General features: G+C 45.5%; 1 protein-coding gene across 1 annotated transcript in view; it reads left to right on the plus strand.

Annotated features, from left to right (window-relative positions):
- Positions 1–22,481, plus strand: part of Ent3 (equilibrative nucleoside transporter 3) — a 152,950-nt gene extending 130,469 nt beyond the window's left edge. Inside the window, exons 10-11 of the mRNA XM_075868637.1 lie at positions 13,196–13,436; positions 22,159–22,481. Coding sequence (XP_075724752.1) covers positions 13,196–13,436; positions 22,159–22,361 — 444 coding nt within the window. The 3' untranslated portion in view covers positions 22,362–22,481. The remainder of the gene's footprint in view (positions 1–13,195; positions 13,437–22,158) is intronic.
- The last annotated feature ends 167 nt before the right edge of the window (positions 22,482–22,648 follow it).

Below are 22,648 nucleotides of genomic sequence, written 5' to 3' on the forward strand. Positions count from 1 at the left end.
AAACAGTGAGAAATCAAGAATGCTATCTCGAGAATGCTATGCCATGCTGATAACACGCGTGATGTTCGTCGAGTATTCTGGAATTTTAAGGTTTGATCGCATCTTCTAGACAGGATATCACCGTAGAAATGCCAAAAAAAAAGAGTCCTACACCGGGCTAAGTGCCATCATAATAAGTTCCATCTAGACGTACGTATACTGTTGGACGCTACTCGGAGAAATAGAAGAAAAAAAAAGAATGCGGGTAACACGTGAAAGAAAATGTATTCATAATTACTACAATACCAAATGCAAATTTAGAGCAAATTTAGAGCCCAGCTCCGTGTTGAGGTAAGGCCCACTGTGCGCGAAGTCTTACTTTTCGCAAGGTATCAACCGCAAGCGTGCGCAGGGTTGCCCTTCAGTGGCGGGGGTGTGGGACAATGGTTTATCGTAGCACCCTCCCCCCTTCCTCTTATGTCAGCGTATGGGGCTGACTTTGCGCCCTCCCCTCTTGTCCATCTCTCTATTATGTCATTAAATGGGGGTCATCGTGGCGCACTTAGCATTGTGTGATGAGTGGCTGCTAGTCGATTCTTCTGCCATGCTGTATCCCATAGGTTAACACAATTCGTTGCCCGAGGTGGCGCTTGTATGAGCCCCCGTGTAAATTAGTTTTAAGCATCGTCGTGCTTCTGTGGTAGAATACACGACTGCCCCGCGGACGGTCCAAGTTCAAATCTCAGCCCATCTTGGGTATATGATTGCGACAGCAATCATACGAACAGTCTCGGCTGGTTTTTGCCGTCGTCGTCGTAATTCATGTATATGTATATGTGTGTGTATACATAAATATACATGCGGTAGTTCCTTCATTCTGCGGAGTGAACATTGCATTTGACTGTGACTTTTTTTAAACATGTCAATTTTTTTCTGCCCATTGGTTACGCAATAAACAGTGATGGCAACGAAGACTCAAAGCAGGAACGCTTGCCCCAAAAAGTGCACTGTAACAAAAAATAAAAAAAATGGCAGCATGTCCACGGAGTGAATGATGGAGAGTGGGGCGAAGAATTCGTCCGTCCATTCGTTCTTGCTTCCATCCGTCCATGCGTCTGTTAGTGTGACCATCCATGCGTCCATCAGCCCGTCCGTGCGTGCGTCTGTTCGTGCGTCCGTCCCTGCGTTCGTCCATGCAGCCGCCCCTGCGTCCGTTCATGCGTCCATCCATGCATCTGTCTATGTGTCCGTTCGTCCATCTATTCAACACTCCAAGTACCACCATCTCGCATCTTTTCATCATATATTCCCCATACAGAAGCACCGCCATCCAGCGGACATTCCAAGGACTAAACGAGAGGTAGCACACGCACACTTTCTTACGGCTTGCGCTTCGGGTCCACTTCCCACCTTTAACCACCTCGAGTTCATGGTATATACTAGTTCACTGTATTCATGGCATTGCGGCCGAACGCTCGCTAAACCTTTCGAAAACCAAGGAGGTTACGCCCAGCGAGTATGACGTAGCAAACTTTTCAGTCAGATAGTGCTCAATGTACATGCCAATGGCTGCTAATGGGAAATGAGAGGCGGAGAATTCAGCTTTTACTTTCTTACGGCTTGCGCTTCGTATCTACTTCACATTTTTAACCGCCTCGAGTTCATTCATGGTATATACAAGTTCATTGTATTCATGGCACTGCGGCTCAACACTCGTTAAACCTTTCTAAAGCTAAGGAGGTTACACCCAGCGAGTATAACGTAGCAATCCTTTCTTGTCAGATAGTGCTCCATGTACATGCCAATGGCTGCTAATGGTGATCGCAGCCTGCGCGTTAACTAAAAGCCGGATGCTCCTGTCTCTCATTCCCCATTAGCGGCCATCGGCATGTACATTGAGCACTATTTTTATTATTCAACAACGCACAGAAGAAGTCTCTCACCGGCACCACCTTGGAGGTCAAAATGTTATACTTGTTACATACTACGGGGGACGAACGGGTGCCGCTATAAGGAGTTTTGCCCCTAAAAAGAAAGAAAGAAAGAATTCTCGAGGATATCAGATGAAAGAGACTGACACAAAAGAAGCAGCTGCGAATTAGGCGTTCCTATTTCGCGTCACCGAAAAGCATGTGGCGCTCGTCTTTGCACGCGTTTACCAGCAACGCTCGCGCGTTCTTCTTTCTAGGGCTTCGAAAGTTCGGGTGTCTCGCTCTTCTCGCGTTTGTCCGGGAAGAAGCGAAACCAAATTAGGGCGACGCCCATGCACTTACTACTGCCCCGAGCTGCCAAGCAGAAAATGAAACGGCTCAAAAACTAGGATACAAAATGCGAAGAACCACTCTAGTCTCGTATTGCGAAAAAAAAGCACGAAGAAAAGAGAAAAAAAAACTGAGATACAGATTTCTTTAGCGCAGCTAGAGAACAAAAAAGGGGAAACACGGGTGTGTTGAAGGAGCGTAATGCATAACGCTCCTTCACAATGCAAATAATCTGCAGCGTGTGTTTTCGCTGAGAAGCGCAAAGTTTTGAAGGAAATGGAGCAGTTGGGAAGCCGGCGCTGTTGTTGCCTCCTTTCTCTTTCTCTCTCTATCTCTTCATGTATATATATGGCATGCGCGTGTATCGGAAAAGAAAATGAAGGGAACCGTCAATGTACGTCTCTGCTGATAACCCAGGCAACAAGCAAACTGTGCGTTCTGCGCAAGAAACTATGGCTCGTGCCAAAATGATGTCAAAAAAAAAGAAAGGAGGGGGGAAGGGGAAGTCTCCAAAGCTTCTTTTCTTCTCGAGGAGCAAACAAAAACGAAGCCCCCGAACCGAAACCACGTTTAGGGTTCCGAAAAGCGTGTTTGCCCCTGGCCTCGATTTTTTCGCCTGATCTTATTCAGTTTCCTCTGCGTTGCACGTCTCGAACTGCCTTCATTTGTAAATCCTGCCGCGAAGATATTGTCTAAAACGAGTTTGTACTCTTCTCCGACCTTTTTTGTAAAATTTCGTATTTCAAGGAGGGAGGGAGAGGAAGGATAGATGAGTTCTGAGGTTGAGGCATCGATGAGTGTTCGGCGATGTGTTGGGAGGCTGCTTCGAATCTTGTTCGACAGGTTCTGGCACCGCAGGCTTTGGGTCAGCAGTTGAGCATAACAATGACTTGACCACCATCGCGGCTTTTTTTTTTAACAGTGGAAATGGGCGATTCTGAAGTCCTAACAGTCCAAAGGCAGGAGAAACGTAAACGAGTAGAATTCAGCTACGAATCGTGGGGCATGCACTTCAGCAGAAAAAAGTAATTCGAAAAAAATACATGACGGCATTTCTAATGAAAACGGGACGAAAGAGAAGGAAATTGCACGAATGGAAGTGGAAGTAATAAAGAGGTGAAGTGATAAAAACTCGTTTAGCGTCCTAAGGTCACTGACACAAAATTCTTAAGGCGGGAAGGAAACAAAAGGAAAAAAAAAGCTGTTACTCTATCTAAAATCAAACGCTGTGTGGATGACAAAAATTCAGTCAGGTGATATTGCTACCGGTTAGTCGCTCAAGACGGAAAGCCGTAGTGAAGAAAAGTTTTGCGGGAAATAAGCAAAACATACGTTGAAACGAATCTGTGTGGTGAAAGCCTTTGAAGTATGGATACTGATAAGGAGCCGTACATGTGGTGGCGTGTTGAAGTGAAAAATAAAGCAATATCTAGGCTATAGGTAAGAATAGAATATGTGCTGAAGGTACAAAATATGTGAGCGGACTTGTGAGGAGATTAAGCAGAAACGAGTAAACAAAATAAAGAAAAGAAAATAGTAGCCACCAATTGAAGAACGAGAGCGGATGAAAATTGAAGAACGAGAGCGGATGGCTAACCCACAGAAAATGGTTCCGAAAAAGTAATTCATAAAACGGTGCAAGTAAACAGACGACAGGCAGAACGTAGGCAAGGAGAGTTCCTGAGACACTCGTTGAAGTCTGGAAAGCTATCGGATGTCGAAATATGAGGCTGTCTTTGCAGTAGCTACAGACCGGCCGGTTATCCCGCCCCTTTTTTCCGCCGTAATAAAATTGTGAAACCGTCGGTAGTCGAAATTGAGAATAATCTCGAACGGTGGGGCTTCATTCCACGCTGGCCATCTAGTGGGCGTAGCCCTTCCAGGAAACCCATCCAGCCTTGCGCAAAGCCTTCCTGGGGGTCCTTGCTAGCTTTTTCTATTTATTTCCTACTGCCTCGGTTTTTCATGGGATGCTCCCATATCGTTCCCAACGTTTTTAGGTATTACGTTGCCACACAATGGAGCTTTAGCTTGCATCACCTTCGCAAGTGACCGTTCTTTGTTTCAAAGGAAAAGATATTGCGGCCGACGTTATTCGTTATTACGTGTTGGAAATACGACTTCTCTACCCACCCACTCGCATGATTTTCTTTTTTATTACTTTTTTCGCTCTCGCGTAGCTGCTTGGTATTCGCAGTCACTATACTCGTTTTGCCACACAAAGCTCTAAGAGTATCTTGCGTACCCTATGAACTGACAACAAAGTGCCGAAAGGCTGGCATGTTCAAGACAAGTTTTTTTTTCTTGTTTCTTTCATTTTAAAGCTATCATTCATTTGTTCGGTCTTTGTGTAGGCTGTTTTCTGTGCGCTCCGCTTCGAATTGGACTATTTCACCACTTCCGAAGGTACCTTTGAGCTGAGGCTTAGACACTATCCCGAGCTTGCCTTGCCTTCCTCCAGCCTCCATTTTGTCGCTTTTTCTAGCCACAGCAACAATTTAGAAGACGTTGCTACGGATGGCCTCGATATTTACTTCGACATGTGAAGAAAGTAAATTTCTCTTTCAGAGTGTAAAGGTAAATAAGGCTGGTAATATAGCGGCTCCTATTCTTTGGCATTTATTTTGTACTCTAAATGTTCAAAAAAAATATCTGTGAAAACACGAATGCTGGCGTACTCAAATCTCATGCGCAACGACATCAGTGTTCGCACAACTCAGCTGGTTAGTTACTGTAAGCGTTCACGACGGATTGCTGTTGATTGATGTCATCTATGTAGTATGATGATGATTCATGATGATCTAGTATGCGGGATAGGTTACGTGTGCGCGGACGTGATTGCAATTTGCTTATAAGAGAGGTTGTAGCCGCCTCGTTGTACCCTGTTCTTTATAAGAGTGTTCAAGTTCCCTGTATCACGTACTCACCAGGCGTGCTACATAGTAACGAACTGTTTTAGGAGCAGGCGTGCGTAAAACAAGAGCAAAAAAGAGTATCTTTTTTTTTACGTTTGTCTTCTCATCGGGGTCTTATTTAAGCAAAAAAAATAATAGAAGATATTCTTAAACTCCTCCACGATAGCTCCACATTGTCTACAAATGTATAATAGACAACTTTAGTACCGCAAGTTCTCTTATATAAATGCGTAAGTCATAAGTAATTTGCACGTAGTGATATAATAGCCTGAAGGGACACCAGTTTTCAAAGACGAATTTACTCCACCCCTTCAGATCTCCTGTATGAAGACAGGGCTCTGAAAACCCGTGAAGCACAATCAATGAAACATTGCATTCTGAAAAAAAAAAATGAAACTGCCCATTTTCTCATGGCGCTCCTAGTAGCATTGACACTAGCATGGCGTTACTCCATGATCAATTCGGGTGACGTTGCATTCCTGTATGGCCAATTGTGATCACGTCAGCCACCGAAACTTACGAAATAGCCACTTGTGCATGACCACTGGAGCCACGAAAAAGCGCGGCATGGGAAGCGATACGATATTGCGTGTGATCACGTGACGAGAACCTCATATTGTGTCATGACGTCATGAGGGCTGCAGTAGGAAGCTAAACTAGCTTTTAAAAAGATACACTAAGTGACTTTGCAAGATACCGTGAAGTTGAACGAACGCCAGGAAACCCCAAGAAAAGTTTTGCTAAATTGAAAGCTAGCTGAATCGAAGTAGCTATGTTGCAACTTGTTATCGGGAGCTAAACAAATCACCCATTCTCGAAATGAAATTTGAACCATTTTACTCCCAATACTGCTTATTTGAATGTGACCTTCTGATCAATCAGTATGCTTTGAAGAACGTAGTAACCTTTTGCTGGCACTTGTGCACTTAGAACTGCGGGGGGGGGGGGGGGGGTCATTGTGTTCAAGTTCTCATAAGTCCTTCTCCGGCACAACACTCTTCTGTGTAGCGATGGTCTTCACTTTTTCCATGTACGCCAGTACTTCTTCAGCTGCGGCTCTTGGTGCTTCTTTTACGGATGGTTACATCTCCCTCCTCTTCCACTTCTTCCCGACGATGGAAGCTCACTGCAATTTTATCTGTAGTCAGAGTGGCGCATGACTGAACGCGGAAGTCTCAGGTCATATGCTCCTTAAAACGCAAAGCGCTGTCTGTATACCCACACTATGAACCAGCTTAAAGCGTTAAGAGTGCTTTCCGTGCCTATGACTAACATCCTACGATAAGGGTGTTTTGAGACACCCAAGACATTGGGTGTTTCGGTTCGTCGAAACACCATTATTGTAGGGTGTAAGTTAAGACCCACCGAAGCACTTTTAAGGGTGTAAACTAGTTTACAGTGAGTCTTTCAGAGAATTTATGATTTTAAATTGGCAGACATTGTATGGAGTCGCAAAACATGTTCGCAGACCTGGAATGCGCTCTGCACTACTTTCGTCAAACTTACATGCATTAGTATTGAATGCAATGGTACTTTGGTGGGGCATTTATAGAGTTTATAAAGCTGAATAGTTTGTTTAACTGACTTTTGTTCTAATGGTGATGTACGTTGTAGACAGAATAATGTGCCGAGAGGCATGCCCGATGATTAATGAATCAGCAAAAATTGCAATCGCAGAGATTAGTTTTCTTTTCACGACGCCTTTATTATACATAATCAGTTGCTCCTCTGGGTGTGGCACGAGTACACTCTAAGCATAAACAAAAGAAAAAAAAAAGAGGGGGGCAAGATCTTCAATTCCTCTTTGAGAGTCCTGGCTTGACTCGGCGGAAAATAGCATTATGATATCTGAAATAGCGTATGTCTTTTTAAAGAAAACCACATGCATGGCAAGTCGGGACTCTAAAAAAAAAATGAGTCAAAGGACGCTTTTTTTTTTCTCTAAGAGTGCAGGGCGTGTGTTTGATTGCTCCGTGAACATTGGAAGTGGACGACGGTGTGCTTGCTGGTCCCGGAGCTATGAAAGTCGACGACAACAAGCTGACCGAATTTCTACCCACGCGAACTGAAGGCTCACCAAATTCTAGGTGCTAGCCTGACTGAAGACATCTATATGAGGCATAAGTGTCTCCTAAAGTTTGTTTTCTATTTATCTTGCATGAATAACAAGATCAGCATCGTGCATTACTCCACATTTTAGAAGAGCTACGCCATGAGCTGGATGCTGTTTATAGAAGAATCGATAATGAATAATAAGGTGAGCAAGGTGGACAGGTGCACGGTGAACTAATAACTAATTTTCCTTGATCCCCTCCATTACTCTAGCATCTCCACTGCGCACCGAACTAATAACCTCCAAGATTGGTTCGTGGATGATATAGTAGCATCAAGAACTACGCCATTTTGTGTATGCTTGTAGTTTCGTAATAACGGGTGCTCAGGTGCGGACTTCGACCAGTGCAGTGCAAAAATAAACAGACATAATGTAAAAAAAAATGATATGTGGCCCCTGTATAGCTGTAGGCCGACTCTTACGATACGTGGCTGTAGTTCTACAACGTTTTTTTACTTGCGCGCTCACTCTCCCTCTTAAATGTGCACCGGAATCGGAAAGGAGACAAAGACGGGAGACGCTTTTCTTCACTAATCTGACCGAGCATGTATTGTTCTCGTCGATATCTCTTCGCGCTGGCTTGCCTCGGCACGGTTGTCGGTGGGCTTTGCGTCCCTCCTCTTCGAAGGAAACCAAGCCGACAACTAAAGACCCCCAATCACCGGACGGACGCACTCTCATCTCATCATCCACTAAGCTTCTTTTCTGCTTTCATCTTCGCCCCACGTAATCCGAATTTCGACAACGCTTTTCGTCCGGCCCGCCAATCTCCTCATCTGCCACTAATCCCCACAGGGCAACGCCCACGTTCCTGCGAACCCTACTCTGCATCGATCGCTCATATCTCGTCGCTCGGTGGCAATGCTCTTCAGTTCGATTCAGCCAGTGGCTCACAAAGCATGTCCACATAAAACACGCAGTAACGAACCCACAGAAGAAAATGTGGAATAAAAGAAGTGATGTAGAAGACGTGTTGGAAGGAGATGGTACGAGAAAATGCGGACCTGCAGGGGCCACGTCGTTTTCTGCGCAGGTTGCACAAAAAAAGCAGCCGTTTGGCGTCCCCTTTGGTGGACCCATTCACGTACGTGCTAAGTCGATTCTCTTAAGTCGTGCTCGAGTGCTTCAAACCGATGGTCTTCACTCGTCGAGACTAAATGCTGTGAACCGAATGCACCAACGTGACGCTGAACCTGCAGGTTCTTAACATCTGCTAATCTCCAAGGCGGTTCTGTGTCTTACAACTATCGAAGGTTCATTCGAAAAGATGCTGAAACGCTCCTCACGGGCCTGAATCCTGCGTTAAAAACGTTTCATCCTAATGCACCACTGAGCAATCTCTCCCGAAATGTACTGTCATTTGCAAATGTCCCAAAGGACAATGGTTTTGCAAGGCTGCCAACAATTTCTGTCGATGTCATCACCAATCCAGATTGGTTGGCAACGGTGAAACAGCGGTTATCGTACTCGGTTGCTAACCCTAAGCTAGCGGGTTCGTTCCCGGCCGGGGCGGTCACATTTCGGGAGGGGGGGGGGGCGAAATCATTGAGGCCAGTGCGCTGTGCAATGTCAGCATACGTTCGAAAACACCAGATGATTTAAATTTCCGTAGCCCTCTACTACGGCGTCTCTCGATAGCGGTTTGAGAGTATGGAGGCGTAAAACACCATGTAATATTATTATCATCTTCACCTGGTGGAAAAACTAACCAATCCAAAAGGCACGTGAGGCACAAAAACCTTACAGTGCCTTCTCTCTCTTTTCCCTTCTCTTTCAGCTGTTGCCCTCTTTTCTTCCTTTGTTTGGAATGGAGGGGATGGCACGAAGCATAGACGCATAACGACTTAGAAATCGCTTCATCAGTCTAGAAAAAGACGTCTACTTGTCGAAACGTCGGCTACAGAAGCCGCCCTTTGTTTTTTAATATCTTATTGCAAGCTTCCATCTGCGCCTCTTTGCCTTTTTTATGGATTTCAATCCTTGGGACAGTACAAAACCATGTTAGATGCACAATGCTTTAGGGGGCGAGCAGATTCCTACGAGTTATTTTATTGTTTTCATTTGTATAATTTTTCTTTCTTGTGTCAAAACAAGGGCAGTGCTTGTCGCTTGTGCTCCCATCTGAAAAAAAAAATCATGTATCGCTGAGGCTGCATTTGCATCCGTAGCTTGTCAGTGACAGCTGCAAAAGTGATGTAAACTAGTCGTGGAATGTTTAGCGTTTTGCTTTGTGTCTCCCAAACCAGTTTGTATGTGATGCGTTGAAAATAAGAAAGTGTGAAGGGAGAAACGACAAGGAAAGCTACCGTACACTGGAGGAAAGGGTGGGGCAGTGAGTTTTGAAGATTGAGAAGAAAAGAGAGAAATGAGAGCACGCACACAGTCACACTTCACAGTCATCATAACACGTAATGTTTAAAATCACTGGTGCAAGTCTGTTGCCTACAAAAATTTGAGCGCCACCTTCGTTGCCTTCACCAGCGATGACCTCTCAGGTCGGCATTCTCGAATAGAGTCGGCTGTAATCGGTCTTTGATTTATCCGAGCTAGAGAGGCTGCTAGAGATGTTCTCTGAGTATTGTGGCGAGGACAGTCGCGTTCGATGTGCTTTCAATTCGAAAGGAGAATGACTGCACGGAGAACATTGCGAAAGACATATCCAAGCCGGGGATGTAAATCAGAATAAAAAATATCCGGTTTGCTGCCCTGGATTAATAAAAACTGCAGTGTGGGCAACAGACGCTCAGGTGAAAATGTTGTGGGCCGTGATGGGTCAGGCCAGTTTACAGTCGGTGACCAGAAACGGGAGTCCAAGGTGTGACCTGTGAGCCACATCCTTGACAACCCGGGAGATCGCTTGAGCGGCTGGACACCCTGAGCCGGCTGAAAGACAGTTGCTCTACAAGTTTTAGCCACGTAAAAAGAGTTGTACAAGAATGTGTACATACAACTCGTCAATGTTACCAGGGAACGTCAATAAGTTACCAGGGAACAAGGCAGCTGGTCATGACGCCATATCATCAAGGATTTTAAAGGAGAATATTGATGTTTTGTGTGGTCCCTTATGCCATATATTTAATCATGCATTTTCCTCTAAAACATATCCTAGTATATTTAAGACTGCCAAAGTAATACCAGTGTACAAATCTGGTGATCGGAATCTTCCGGACAGCTACAGACCAATATCTGTCCTGAGTAGTATTAACGCTACGCTTGAAAAACTAATTTCGTCGCAATTAAGGCGCTTCCTGGGTGAACAGAATATACTTTGTCCCCAGCAACACGTTTTGTTGCAAACAGGTCCACTTCAACTGCTGTTTCGATGCTTACGCAATATATTAATTCCGCGCTACATGAAAACAACATAGCAATAGCAGTATTTTTAGACATACGAAAGGCATTTGATGCTATTAGTCATTCTATTTTACTGGAAAAAATGCATTCCTATGGGATAAAAGGTAACTCGCTTGATTTTTTTTTCTAGTTATTTATCGGCCCGCAAACAAAAGGTAGTCATTGGTGACATCAAGTCATCTTACGGTTATATTAAATGCGGGGTGCCACAGGGTTCAGTTTTGGGCCCTATATTGTTCTCTCTTTATATTAATGATGTCCCGCGATCCCTACAGAGGTCAAGGGCACTGATGTACGCAGACGACACTGTTTTAGTTTTCACAGGACACTCCTTAGCAGATTTACAAAATGACGCGATGATCGATTTATCGAACATTTCGGAATGGTTTGCCAGGAATCAGCTGGCTGTTAAGTGTACTAAAACAAAGTACATGGTGTTTCACTCTCGTAGGAAACATATTGACGCTGAATCTTTTAACCTAACAATAAACAACGCTCCTATTCAACAAGTTCCTTGTTTTAAATATTTAGGTGTCACTTTTGATGAACATTTACACTGGCATGAGCAAGTACAGAGTGTGTGCGCAAAAGTAGCCTATGGCTGCTATTCTTTAATAAAAGCTCGCCAATATTTTCCGCAAACTATACTTCGCACACTCTACTTTTCATTGTGTCATTGTCACATAGGTTACTGTCTGGAATCGTGGGGTGTGACGTATAACAGTTATCTAAAAACTCTTGAACGACTTCAAAAGCGTACACTGAAAATCATAAGCCAAGGTGAATCAGTAAGGAATATTTTCCAATCACAACGCATTCTCTCGGTTCCGATGTTGCGTGACTACAAAATTGCCGTTTTAGTAAATAACACAATTAATAGTAATTCACCTTTGCCTGCTGATCTTTTTTCGATTCCTAGACGAAATACGCGACATGCTTCGAATGGTAATTTCAATCTGCCCAAATGTTTTAATGTTTACGGAGAAAGACTGATACAGTTTAATGGAACAAAAATATGGAACACGGTTCCCCTAGAGATTAAAAGGGCTCGTAATTTCAGCATGGCATGTAAATCATTTTTTCTGTGGAGTCAAGACATGTAAGCATGTGCGTGTTTGATTCAATTTTCATTGTATTTTTTTTCTGCAGGAAAAAATTTATTACTGTTATCTGTATTATATGATTGTTTTTTTGTTTTTTTTTTGTTTTTTTGATGTTACCTCAGAGCTGACCTGTACACTTTTTTATATTGCACATTGTATTGGACCGTCCACTAGCCACTTTAGGCTATCGGTCCAAGTAATCCCTGTAATTACATATATCTATTCATGAAAAAATAAAGTTTCATTGATTGATTGATTGATTGAATGTTTACGTTCAAAGAAGAAGCGCAATAAATTGCTAGCAATCAAAGCCTTCTCCGATACCAGAAGTACATAAACCAAAAACAACTCCGTCATTATAGCCAGTTGGAAAAGATGCATGATCATGAATCTGGCACAACATTTCTGCGTGAACGTGACACCACCAAGTCCGAGATAACGACTACTGCTGGATCAACTTGTCTTTCCCTTAGGTACCGTGCACCGCCACGGTGGTCTAGTGCCTTAGGCACTCGGCTGCTGATCCGCAGGTCGTGGGACCGAATCCCGGCGGCGGCGGCTGCATTTCCGATGGAGGCGGAAATGTTGTAGGCCCGTGTACTCAGATTTAAGTGCACGTTAAAGAACCCCAGGTGGTCGAAATTTCCGGAGCCCTCGACTACGGCGTCTCTCATGATCATATAGTGGTTTTGGGACGTTAAACCCCACGTATCAATCAATCCCTTAGGTACCGTTTGCAGGGATCTAGCTAGCAGGCCTCGACAAGATTACTTTACTGGGATCGCAAGACGTAAATCACCACGACAATGATGGCGAAAGACCTGTCCTTATCGAGTGGATGGCATCTAGTAATTTCGTGAAGCAAGTGGACCAACTAGTAAACAATGTTTTTAGGGGCGAAGCTCCTTAAGGCGTGGGCTGTGCGTCCCCTGTATGTAGCCACCTCTTGTTGAGTTCTTGCAGTGTTCACTAGATGGCGGTACCGTCCCCTGTAGGTAGCCACCTCTCGTTCTTGAAGTGTTCATTAGATCGCGGTACTTGTAGCTGATGATGAAAAGATGAAAGATGTTATAAACTAGATGGCGGTACTTGTAACTGATGATGAAAGATGCGAGATGTTATAATATAGGAATGGTGTCACATATGGCGCGTGTCATTGGTGGTAGGCAATCGTAAGATTTAGTTCAGCGATGTACGCTAGGTGGTGTGTTGCAATAAAATCAAGTGGGCAAAATGTACGAAGGATTGATGGTTTACCAGGTTTACCTCCGGAACTTCGCCCACTCATCATCATTCACTTCGTGGATATGGCGGCACTTTTTTACTAGAATACTTGAGAGGTTTACCTACCATTCACTTGTAGGATTTTTTAGGTGAAGCTAGATGCTGTTGCAGTTCACGATTAAATATGCAAAGGCAAGCTTACGCGTGAACCACGCATACTCTGACGGGGCGCTGTTCCAATTGCAGGTGCTGGCGTCTGTGCGCTACGACTGGTCTCGCTCGCAGCTGGTGTGGCTCTCTTGCAGCCGCATCGTGCTGGTGCCGCTTCTGGCGTTGTGCGCGTTGCCGCGATGGGACAGCTCGACAAGCTCCGACCTCTGGGCCATGGCCCTGTCGGTGGTGCTGGGCGTCACCAACGGCCTGCTCGGATCACTGCCCATGATACTGGCGCCTGGCAGGGTGCCCGACGACCAGAAAGAACTCACAGGTGCGCCGCTGCAATTTTACTCTCCATTTTGCGGCGAGGTTTTAGGTGCACGAGTTTGACGATATAACTACATCGATGAAAACGAGTAGCGACAGGCAAGACGCCCAACCTACAACGGAGATAATTAAGACTTATCTTACAACTGATCTCTCTTTACTTACCATCGCAAGTCTTTTTTTTTTATAAGTTTGAATTTATTTATTTATTTATTTATTTATTTATTTATTTATTTATTTATTTATTTATTGTACCCTCAGGGCTTTACAGCATTGCAGAGGGGAGCGGGCACTGACGAACAATGTTAAAGAAGAGAATGCACAGGCACTAGAAAGTTAATAAACACTGGAAAGCCACTATTATCAACTGAAACTATGTTATACAGCCATGTATTTATTGTTATATGACATGTATTATGACAAACTATGTTATATGACATGTATTTATTGAAAACAACCGGCAAGAACACACCAGCATGCTCTTACTAAAACCAGTGTGCCTCTTGAGACATCTGCTAACATCTAAAATAAAAAAGAATAAGATTTGATCTTAACACTTATTGCGTCGACAAGTGAGCAATACCTGAATACTGCGTTTTGATAAGTCGGTGATGACACACTTGGAGTGTACCACGATATGATGTGAACATATGATGGTGAAAAGGTGCGATGATATTGACAATGGAGAAATCCGATTTTTATTATTGTTAATTCGTTTCATTTGATCAATGTCACACGAAAAGTGAAGGTAGGAAACAGCTGAAGTGTACTGGGGCGAATTATTTATTATGGAGTCATTGTTTTTGTACAACACTGCAGACAGTAGAATTGAAGCAGGAGAGGATGTACATAAACAGACACAAAAACTAAAAGATCAAAACTTTTTGCGTAGCAAAGGTTAGTGTACATCTCAGTGTTTTATTCATTAAAGTCAATTTCAGACATTAAAGTTTAAGATGTGTTTTTTTATAGATATGAATATTGTGAGCATGCCAAAATGAATCAATAACGTAGGACAAGCAACTGGTGCTGGCATTATAAGAGCGATTCCGCGCCATCTTTCGATGGCCAAGAAATGTTACCATAAAACTGATTTTGGTGAACTAAAAAAGTTCGGGCGTTGGTCAGTTGGCGATTCATGACTAGCAAAGGCAAGCATGATTTATTAACCTTAGTTTTGATTCGCAACGTCATCGCAGTACCGTGAAAAAACATTGCTCGATTCCCATTTATCATCAGCTTCAGTAACAGTGGTGTGGAGGAGGCGTCCGCCAGCATGTAAAGGCACGGCTTGAATTTTCGCCACATCACTAGTGTGAATTTCAAATAATAGGCCGAAGCACTGGGCCTCATATGACAGCATGTCGGTAGAATGTTACATTTATTTTTTTTTCTTTTGTGATCTGGAAGGTACCTGCAATGGTGGTCTTGTTGTTCCTGAATGCTGACTCTCAGGTCGCGCTGGCCACAATTTCGATGAAGGCAAAAATACTTGAGGCCGATGTACTATCAGCGTCATATCCAAGCTGAACAGCGGCAAGTCTTCACGACAGTTTAGTGCGTGCCATCCGGTTATCACCACTGAAATTCGCGCGCATTCTGTTCGGCAGCTCACAGCATGTATGTGTGTGCCTGTCCGTGGTGATATGCCCCGCCGCGGTGGTCTAGTGGCTAAGGTACTCGGCTGCTGACCCGCAGGGCGCGGGTTCGAATCCCGGCTGTGGCGGCTGCATTTCCGATGGAGGCGGAAATGTTGTAGGCCCGTGTGCTCAGATTTGGGTGCACGTTAAAGAACCCCAGGTGGTCTAAATTTCCGGAGCCCTCCACTACGGCGTCTCTCATAATCATATAGTGGTTTTGGGACGTTAAACCCCACATATCAATCAAATCCGTGGTGGTGATATGTAGTACAGTGCGCGCTCTATACCATCGCGAAGGCTTGCCCCTGTTCGGGTTCAATTTCACGCCTATGGTATGTAGGGACATACACTATAAAAAAGATTGACTAAGAACGGTATAATTCTGTCCTACGTCAACAATGGTCATCCGGCTAGCTATAGCGCTTCCTCTCTTAAAGAACTTGTCTTTGGCCTCTTTCTTATCAGGAAAGCTATGTCATGAGACCTGAAAGACCTGGGCGCGCGCTGATAGCGCGAAGAAAGGAACGTAAGATACGTAGATGACGAATGTTGTTGTGGGACAAAAAGACGCCCTTTTAGATGCGAATCGTCTTATGGTGGAGCCAATGGCCTACTCACTGTTTCTGCCGGGGGCTATGGCGTCACTCCATTTAGACCGCCGTGTTTCGCTGCACAGACGTGCCAATTCTCGCCGCTCGACAGACATGCATTGCCAAGCCTGACGAATGTTTACGTGGCGTGCTGGTCTGGTTGTTGGTGGCTCGAGAATACGGTGTTTTTTCTGTGTCCGTGTGGAGCGTGGATATGTGATGCGCTTTGTGCACTGGATGTTCGCAATGCGCCGGCTGCAAATCCGAACGGTGGCGAATCGTCGCGGAAAGTGGACTGAAGTGGCGAGTGTTCTCGTGTCCTAAGGGCAACCGAATCCAGCCCCGAAACGCATCGTATGGGCTCCTGGCCATCAGGGCTTACGAGGTAATGAGGCCGCTGACGCGGCCGCCCGAGCGCTTACCCACCGGGCTCGTCACCTTGGCTCTTATGACTCGGAGGCCAATACACCACTGCTGCGGTTCAAAGAAATTCTGACCTATTATCGCTACACTCACCGCCTTTAGCCTTTACCCGGCTCCTGCAAAGGGGCTGAGTAAGGCGGAAGAGCGAACTCTAAGGCGCCTGCAGACAGGTACTCTACTCTGTCATGCAATCCTAAAACATTTCGATGCGAACACATATGGACGGTGCCCACACTGTGGGGAGACGTGTGATGTCTTCCACATGGTATGGGCATGTCCGAAAAATCCCCACCTACCCCCTTCCCCTACCCGAGAGGCATGGGAGACTGCCCTCCTCAACTGCTCATCACTAGAGTCTCAACGGGCTCTGGTAAGACGGGCGCGAGTAGGGGCCTCGTCATGCGGTGTCCCGGACTAAGGACGCCGACCATGTAGCGGGGTCATGCTTTGGCCCAGTACCTCTCTCTTTTAAAATAAATGTTTTTCATCATCATCATCCGAATAACAAAATGGGAGCGTGTCGTTCGTCGAGCTAAAGTCGACATCCGTTTTCTTCGTGACTCAAAGGTATATGTGTGCCCGTAGTACATTTTTCCAAGTCGTCCCAAAGGCACCACCATATTCCGTTCTTGCATTAAAATAAAGGTGCACGTTATGTGTGCTTCTGGCTTGTTAGTGTAAAACCTGTCATTAATATAGCAAACGCGCGTGGTTGTACATTTCTAGAACAGGCGTTTTTTTTTTTTCAGCGTTGGTAAACACTTTGCTATTAACGATTACCACCGCGGACTTCTTGCATTACCTACATTTACTTGGTTCAGAAAAAAAAGGAAGGAATGCCGTTGCATCGTCTAGTACATCGGTTTTGTGCGTAGTATTTTTCGGCCGGTGTTCAAACCACTTTATATTGCGGTATCATAATTTCGCGCCAATCTCGCCAGCACATTCTACCAGCAAGTTTCCTTGAAATTCAGATGCCTGGAGACACTTACGGTGAAGTGCTTTGCTAAACAATTCTCAGGCGTGTGAGCTCTACTTCAAACTAGAATATTTAGGAACCAATATCGAATATACCAATCCAAGTACCGGCAGTGCAGTAGAAGTGCCCCCGGGAGCTACGTGGTTTAATTTAAACACAGGCTAACATTTTTCTCGGGCTCAAGTGTTGTGAGCGACTACGCACCAGTGCGAAGGGGGCCAGAACCTTTTTTTTCACTTTTTCGTGGAAGAAATTGTTCGTAGATAGATCTCCAAACGCTCTCAAGCGTAATAATTTGCTTAAACCAGCACTTTTTTTAGTCAAAGGCATAATAAAGCTATTAAGCATCTAAATGTTGCCGCGAACGCTTTATCTTTTAACGGGAGACTATGGTGGCAAAGGATTCACAGCCTCCTGCACACGCGCATGCTTGGTCAATGCGGGTGACGTCACGGTGGCAGTGAACAGACCTGAAAATATTTTTCTCGGTGGCATTAATGATTGATATGTGGGGTTTAACGTCCCAAAACCACCATATGATTATGAGAGACGCCGTAGAGGAGGGCTCCGGGAATTTCGACCTCCTGGGGTTCTTTAACGTGCACCCAAATCTAAGCACACGGGCCTACAACATTTCCGCCTCCATCGGAAATGCAGCCGCCGCAGCCGGGACTCGATCCCGCGACCTGCGTGTCAGCAGCCGAGTACCTTAGCCACTACACCACCGCGGCGGAGCTTCGGTGGCATTAGTCGAGCTCAATCCGTTGTGCGGTGTGACCACCTTTACTGCACATGCGCGTCCCTTACCCTTCTCTCTTCTCCTACGCTCCTCCTCTCTCGCCTCGCAGCGCCGACGTCGGCAGCGTCTGCTAGCCTACGCTCACTTCTCCCCATCTCTCTCCTCTATGGACACCCCTCCTTTCGGCAAGTATGCAAGCCCCCCTCCTCCTCCTCCTCCTTCCTATGCTCCCCCTTTCGTTTCGCAACCATGTCGCAACGCCGACGCAGGCAGCGTCTGCTTGCGAGTTCCTTAATTGAAACATTTGACTGCTCGCGCTGCACAACCGTTCACTGGCCCCCCTTATATATATATATATATATATATATATATATATATATATATATATATATATATATATATATATATATATATATATATATATATATATATACTGGATTTCGGCCTACACAGTAGTACCGGGGGAAGGTTTTTTCTGTGTGTTGTTGAACGAAAAAAAATACTCAGCATGTGCGTTACCTAAAAGCGGACTGCGGATCTCTGTGTCCAGCCGTAGTCTTCTGTCTCTCATTGCCCGTTAGCAGCGATTGACACGTTTCAGTAAGAAACACTGGTCCATCACTGCGTGCTTCGCACCTCCTCAGGTTTCTCTCCTGCGAAACACCCAAGGAGGATTAAAGAAAAATTGCTGGAGTGGAAGCTCCCGCAATGCCTTGCCAGCAGAAGTGAAGCCAGATTTTGCCACTGCCAAGATGGCGGAAACGTGCTCTTTTCTGATAGTGCCCACTTAAAGATCAAGTGGCTTTGATATGTTACGTAAATGCTACGTTAGTTCTATATTAAAAGATAGTTGTTCCCGACGAAATAACACACAGAAACGAGTATGGATGACTGAATCTTCAAAGAACTTTGCCTCCAATTAGAGGCTCACTAAGGAAAACTAGTAACTGTAAGACGCACTTGGAGCACTATGTGACCCGAAAAAAGTTCCCACATTAAACTCGTTAAGCGTTCGAGGTAAACGCTTCGTTTTTAATCGCTGAACGGTGATACCTTATCATGCCCCTAGTAAGAGGCCGCCACAGCCGCCATCTTGCCCGAGGAACGGCTTCACTTCTGCGCAATTATTTCCACTCCAGCATTTTTTTTAAATCCTCCTTGGGAGGAGGAGGAGGAGGAGGAGGAGGAAAAGAAGAAATGAAAGGCAGGGAGGTCAACCAGACGCACGTCCGGTTTGCTACCCTGCACTGGGGGAAGGGGTGAGGGGATTAAAGGAGAAGAGAGAGAGAAGTGAAGGGCAACGTGTGTATAGATGTGACCTTGTCCATTGCACGCTTATAAGCGGTCGCGTAGTACGGTCGTCTTTAGAAAACTTAGCAATGCCCGCGTTGTTTTGCTGGCCAGCGACGCGTAGAGCCATGAGCCAAGTATCTTCTCTTCGGAAAAAGGTCTACTGTCTAGTGTCTCTAACGTTTCACGTAGCAAGTTGCGTTCGCTCGCAAAACGTTCCCATGAACACAGTAGATGTTCTATTGTCTCGTCAGTGTCGCACGATTCACATCGGGAGCTATCCGCCATTCCTATGCGAAAGGAGTACGCCTTTGTAAAAGCTACTCCTAAACAGGCGGCACAGTAAAGTTGCATCCTGGTGGGAGAGGTCCCATAGAACTTTAAGCTTTCTCGATGGGTCCAATTTGTGTAGGCGGCGGTTCCTGACACTGGGGTCACTCAGCCAAGTTTTCGACATGGTGTTAGCGAACGAGTGAAGGCCCCTTGCAGCGTCGGTTCTCGACAATGGAATTGGGGTTGTCTGGGCGTCCGCGTGGGCGGATCGGGCAGCATTATCAGCAAGGTCATTACCGACAATACCACAATGTCCCGGTAACCACTGGAACACCAAGTCATGTCCTTTTGATAAAACTTCGTGAATCAGTTCTCTTATTTCATTCACTAGTTGTTGATGCTCCCTCTGTCGTAAAGCTGATTGCAAGCTCTTAAGGGATGCCTTGGAGTCGCAGAACACAGCCCATTTTTGAGGTCGGGCTTTCGCAATATAAAGTATAGCAGCAAGTAAGGCGGCAAGCTTCGCTGCTGTGGATGTTGTCCTATGCGACAGTTTGAGCTTTATAGTGACCTGGTACGCCGGGATGACAACAGCACCTGTGGAGCTGTCAGCCGAGACCGATCCATCGGTGTAAATGTGGGTCCTCTGGCCGTATTTTTCGTTGAGTAGCGACAATGTCACCTGTCGTAGGACCACTGTTGAATGATGGCTCTTGTTCGTTATTCCCGGAATAGTGAGGCACACCTGTGGTTGTAGGCACCACGGGGGTGACGCTGGTCTTTCTGCTGGAGTGAAGCCAAAAGGAAGGCATTCTCTATGGGCAGAAATAATCTTTGAAAACATCGCGTGTGGTCTTTGAAGTGGCAACGCTGCAACATGGTGACCAGGAACTCGGCAGAGGTGTTTTATGTGGGCTCTCAAACTGTCAGTGGTGATGTATGTTCGAATTGGATGCTCTCTTGCGATCATAATTGCCCCTTAGGTTGAGGTGCATCGCGGCAATCCTAAGCACACGCGTAGTGCTTGTCCTTGCAGACTTTCGAGAGTGCGGATGTTCGTCTTGCACGTACTTGCCAGTAACGGCAAGCTGTAGCGCAAAAATCCCAGAAACAGTGCCCTGTATAGCTGCATCATTGACCTTATCGATGTGCCCCAAGATTTTCCGCAGAGGAACCGCATTATATGGACGATGGAAGTTAGCCTTCTCTTCAGGTAATTGCAGTGGGCACTCCACGAAAGGTCCCTGTCAATAATCACACCCAGGAAGCGATGGTTTTTCTGGTATGGAATATTTTGTCCATTGATGGTAACGGGGTATTGTGTCATGGCTCTGCGAGTAAACGCAACCAATGCACAATCCTCCTTGGAAACACCGCGGTGAGTGCCTTCGTCAACGTCGCCGCCAGTGTAAGTGTTAGCGCCCGCTGCTTCGCATCTACATATGATTCCCTTTAGCGGGAGATTGTGTAACTTTATTTACTCGATATTTTGTTTGAGTGTAGGGCACGTTAAAAAATTCCAGGTGGGTTATATTTCTCAGAACCATTCACTATGGTATCTATGATAATAGCATGGTAGTATTGGGACGTTAAATACCAGCAAATATAATAGAAATCTTAAACGCACTCAACTTTACGGTAATGTGTCTGCTCGGGCTTATTTTGTGGCATCACGTAAGATCGTACGCTAATGCTCAAATGTCAGCTAGAACTTGCAACTAACGGCGAGCCTAACTAAAAGCAAGTTCTTTGTTTATGGTCGTGATGCCACGAAGTTTTGGGAACCTCAGGTAATAAGTAGCCCGAAGAAGTGTTGTCCAAAAGCACACAGTACGCCTTAACCAGAAACCACATTTTAAAAGCCACGATGTTCTCTCCGAATAATTTGTAAAAAAAAAAAATGTATGCCTCCGGTATACGGTGTGAAAGTGGACGTATATGCCATCGAAACTGTGGAAACGCAAACCCGTGCCCCCATTACCGCCAACGCGTCTCAACGGCTCGCCTCGTGGTGTCGCGAGAAACGACCGACGTTACGGCACGCAATACGATCACCACGAAACGCAAGAAGAACTTGCGTTCGGCGTCTTGCGCATGCTGCTCGTCTAGCTTAGTGGAGGTGGTCCTATTGTCGATGGCGTTTCTGATCCATGAGAGTCCTGGCGGTGCGTATCCTCGCGTGGTCGTGAACAAACGTTGTCGACTGATGCGCTCCGGATGTGCATAGCCTACGGCTTGCGCTATTCGAGGAAAGAGTGCGGGATGTGCATGCCGCCGACTGTAAAGCTCCTGTGCATTGTATGAGTGGATACTAGAGGCTGCTCGCCTTTTGGTGTAGAGAGAGCTGTAAGTGCTTAGGGCGAGACATGTCTGAGTGATTCTTTCATGGACATGATGTAAGTGGGTTTTCGGTGCATAATTAGGGCACCAAATGCTCTTTAGCTGTCAGAGGGCCAAACATAGCGTGTACAAGAACCGAAATGTGCATATACAGCAAAGTTCCTCCAGCAGCACTAGAACATAACACGACTGGATGCGGATGTCACCATGGTGTGTTTAAGAAACCTAGCTAGCGTTGATGGGGTCGAACGATGCACGGAACTCTAGCCTTACACAGCTCCGAACAAGAAATCCTGCATCCGTACAGAAATGAGGTGGGGTGGGGCACACCTGTTTCTGGTCGCATGATTATAGAATTCCCTGATTGCGTAATATAATGAATGAATTCGTGTGGTATAACAGTCCGTACTTGAACGTTTTCTGTCTCTCTCTTTCTCTCTTTCTTTCTCTAGGGAACATAATGACGTTATCGTACAGCGTTGGGCTGACCACGGGGTCGGGACTTGCCTACCTGCTGGTTTACTTCATCCAAGGCTACGACTTCGGGGGACCCGACTGCAGTGAACATTTTCCTTCCACGCCGACCTCGCTGAATGAAACATCGTGGCAGAGGCTAGCCAGCGTCAATTCCACTGACCACGTGGAGACGCTATAAAAGCTGCGCTAATGTTGAAAACATGCTGCACACAAGAAAAAGAAATCCTCGTTTGCTGCATCCTCACTGTTGGTGTGGTCGATTGCGACCTAAGAATAAATGCGAACTCCACCCCTCCTACCCACAGCGGTCTCAGTACCATAGAAAGAAAGTGTGTTTAGAAAAAGTGGCTAATGATTTAGAGTACTTGGTACTCTACTATGGGAGAGCTTAAAGCCGTCCCAAGCAGCGGAAGCAAAATATATATTTACTGGAGATCAAGTGGATTTAAGGGAATTTTATTTCCG

The sequence above is a fragment of the Rhipicephalus microplus genome, chromosome 7, assembly GCF_043290135.1.
Source record: "Rhipicephalus microplus isolate Deutch F79 chromosome 7, USDA_Rmic, whole genome shotgun sequence".
Classification (NCBI taxonomy): domain Eukaryota; kingdom Metazoa; phylum Arthropoda; class Arachnida; order Ixodida; family Ixodidae; genus Rhipicephalus; species Rhipicephalus microplus.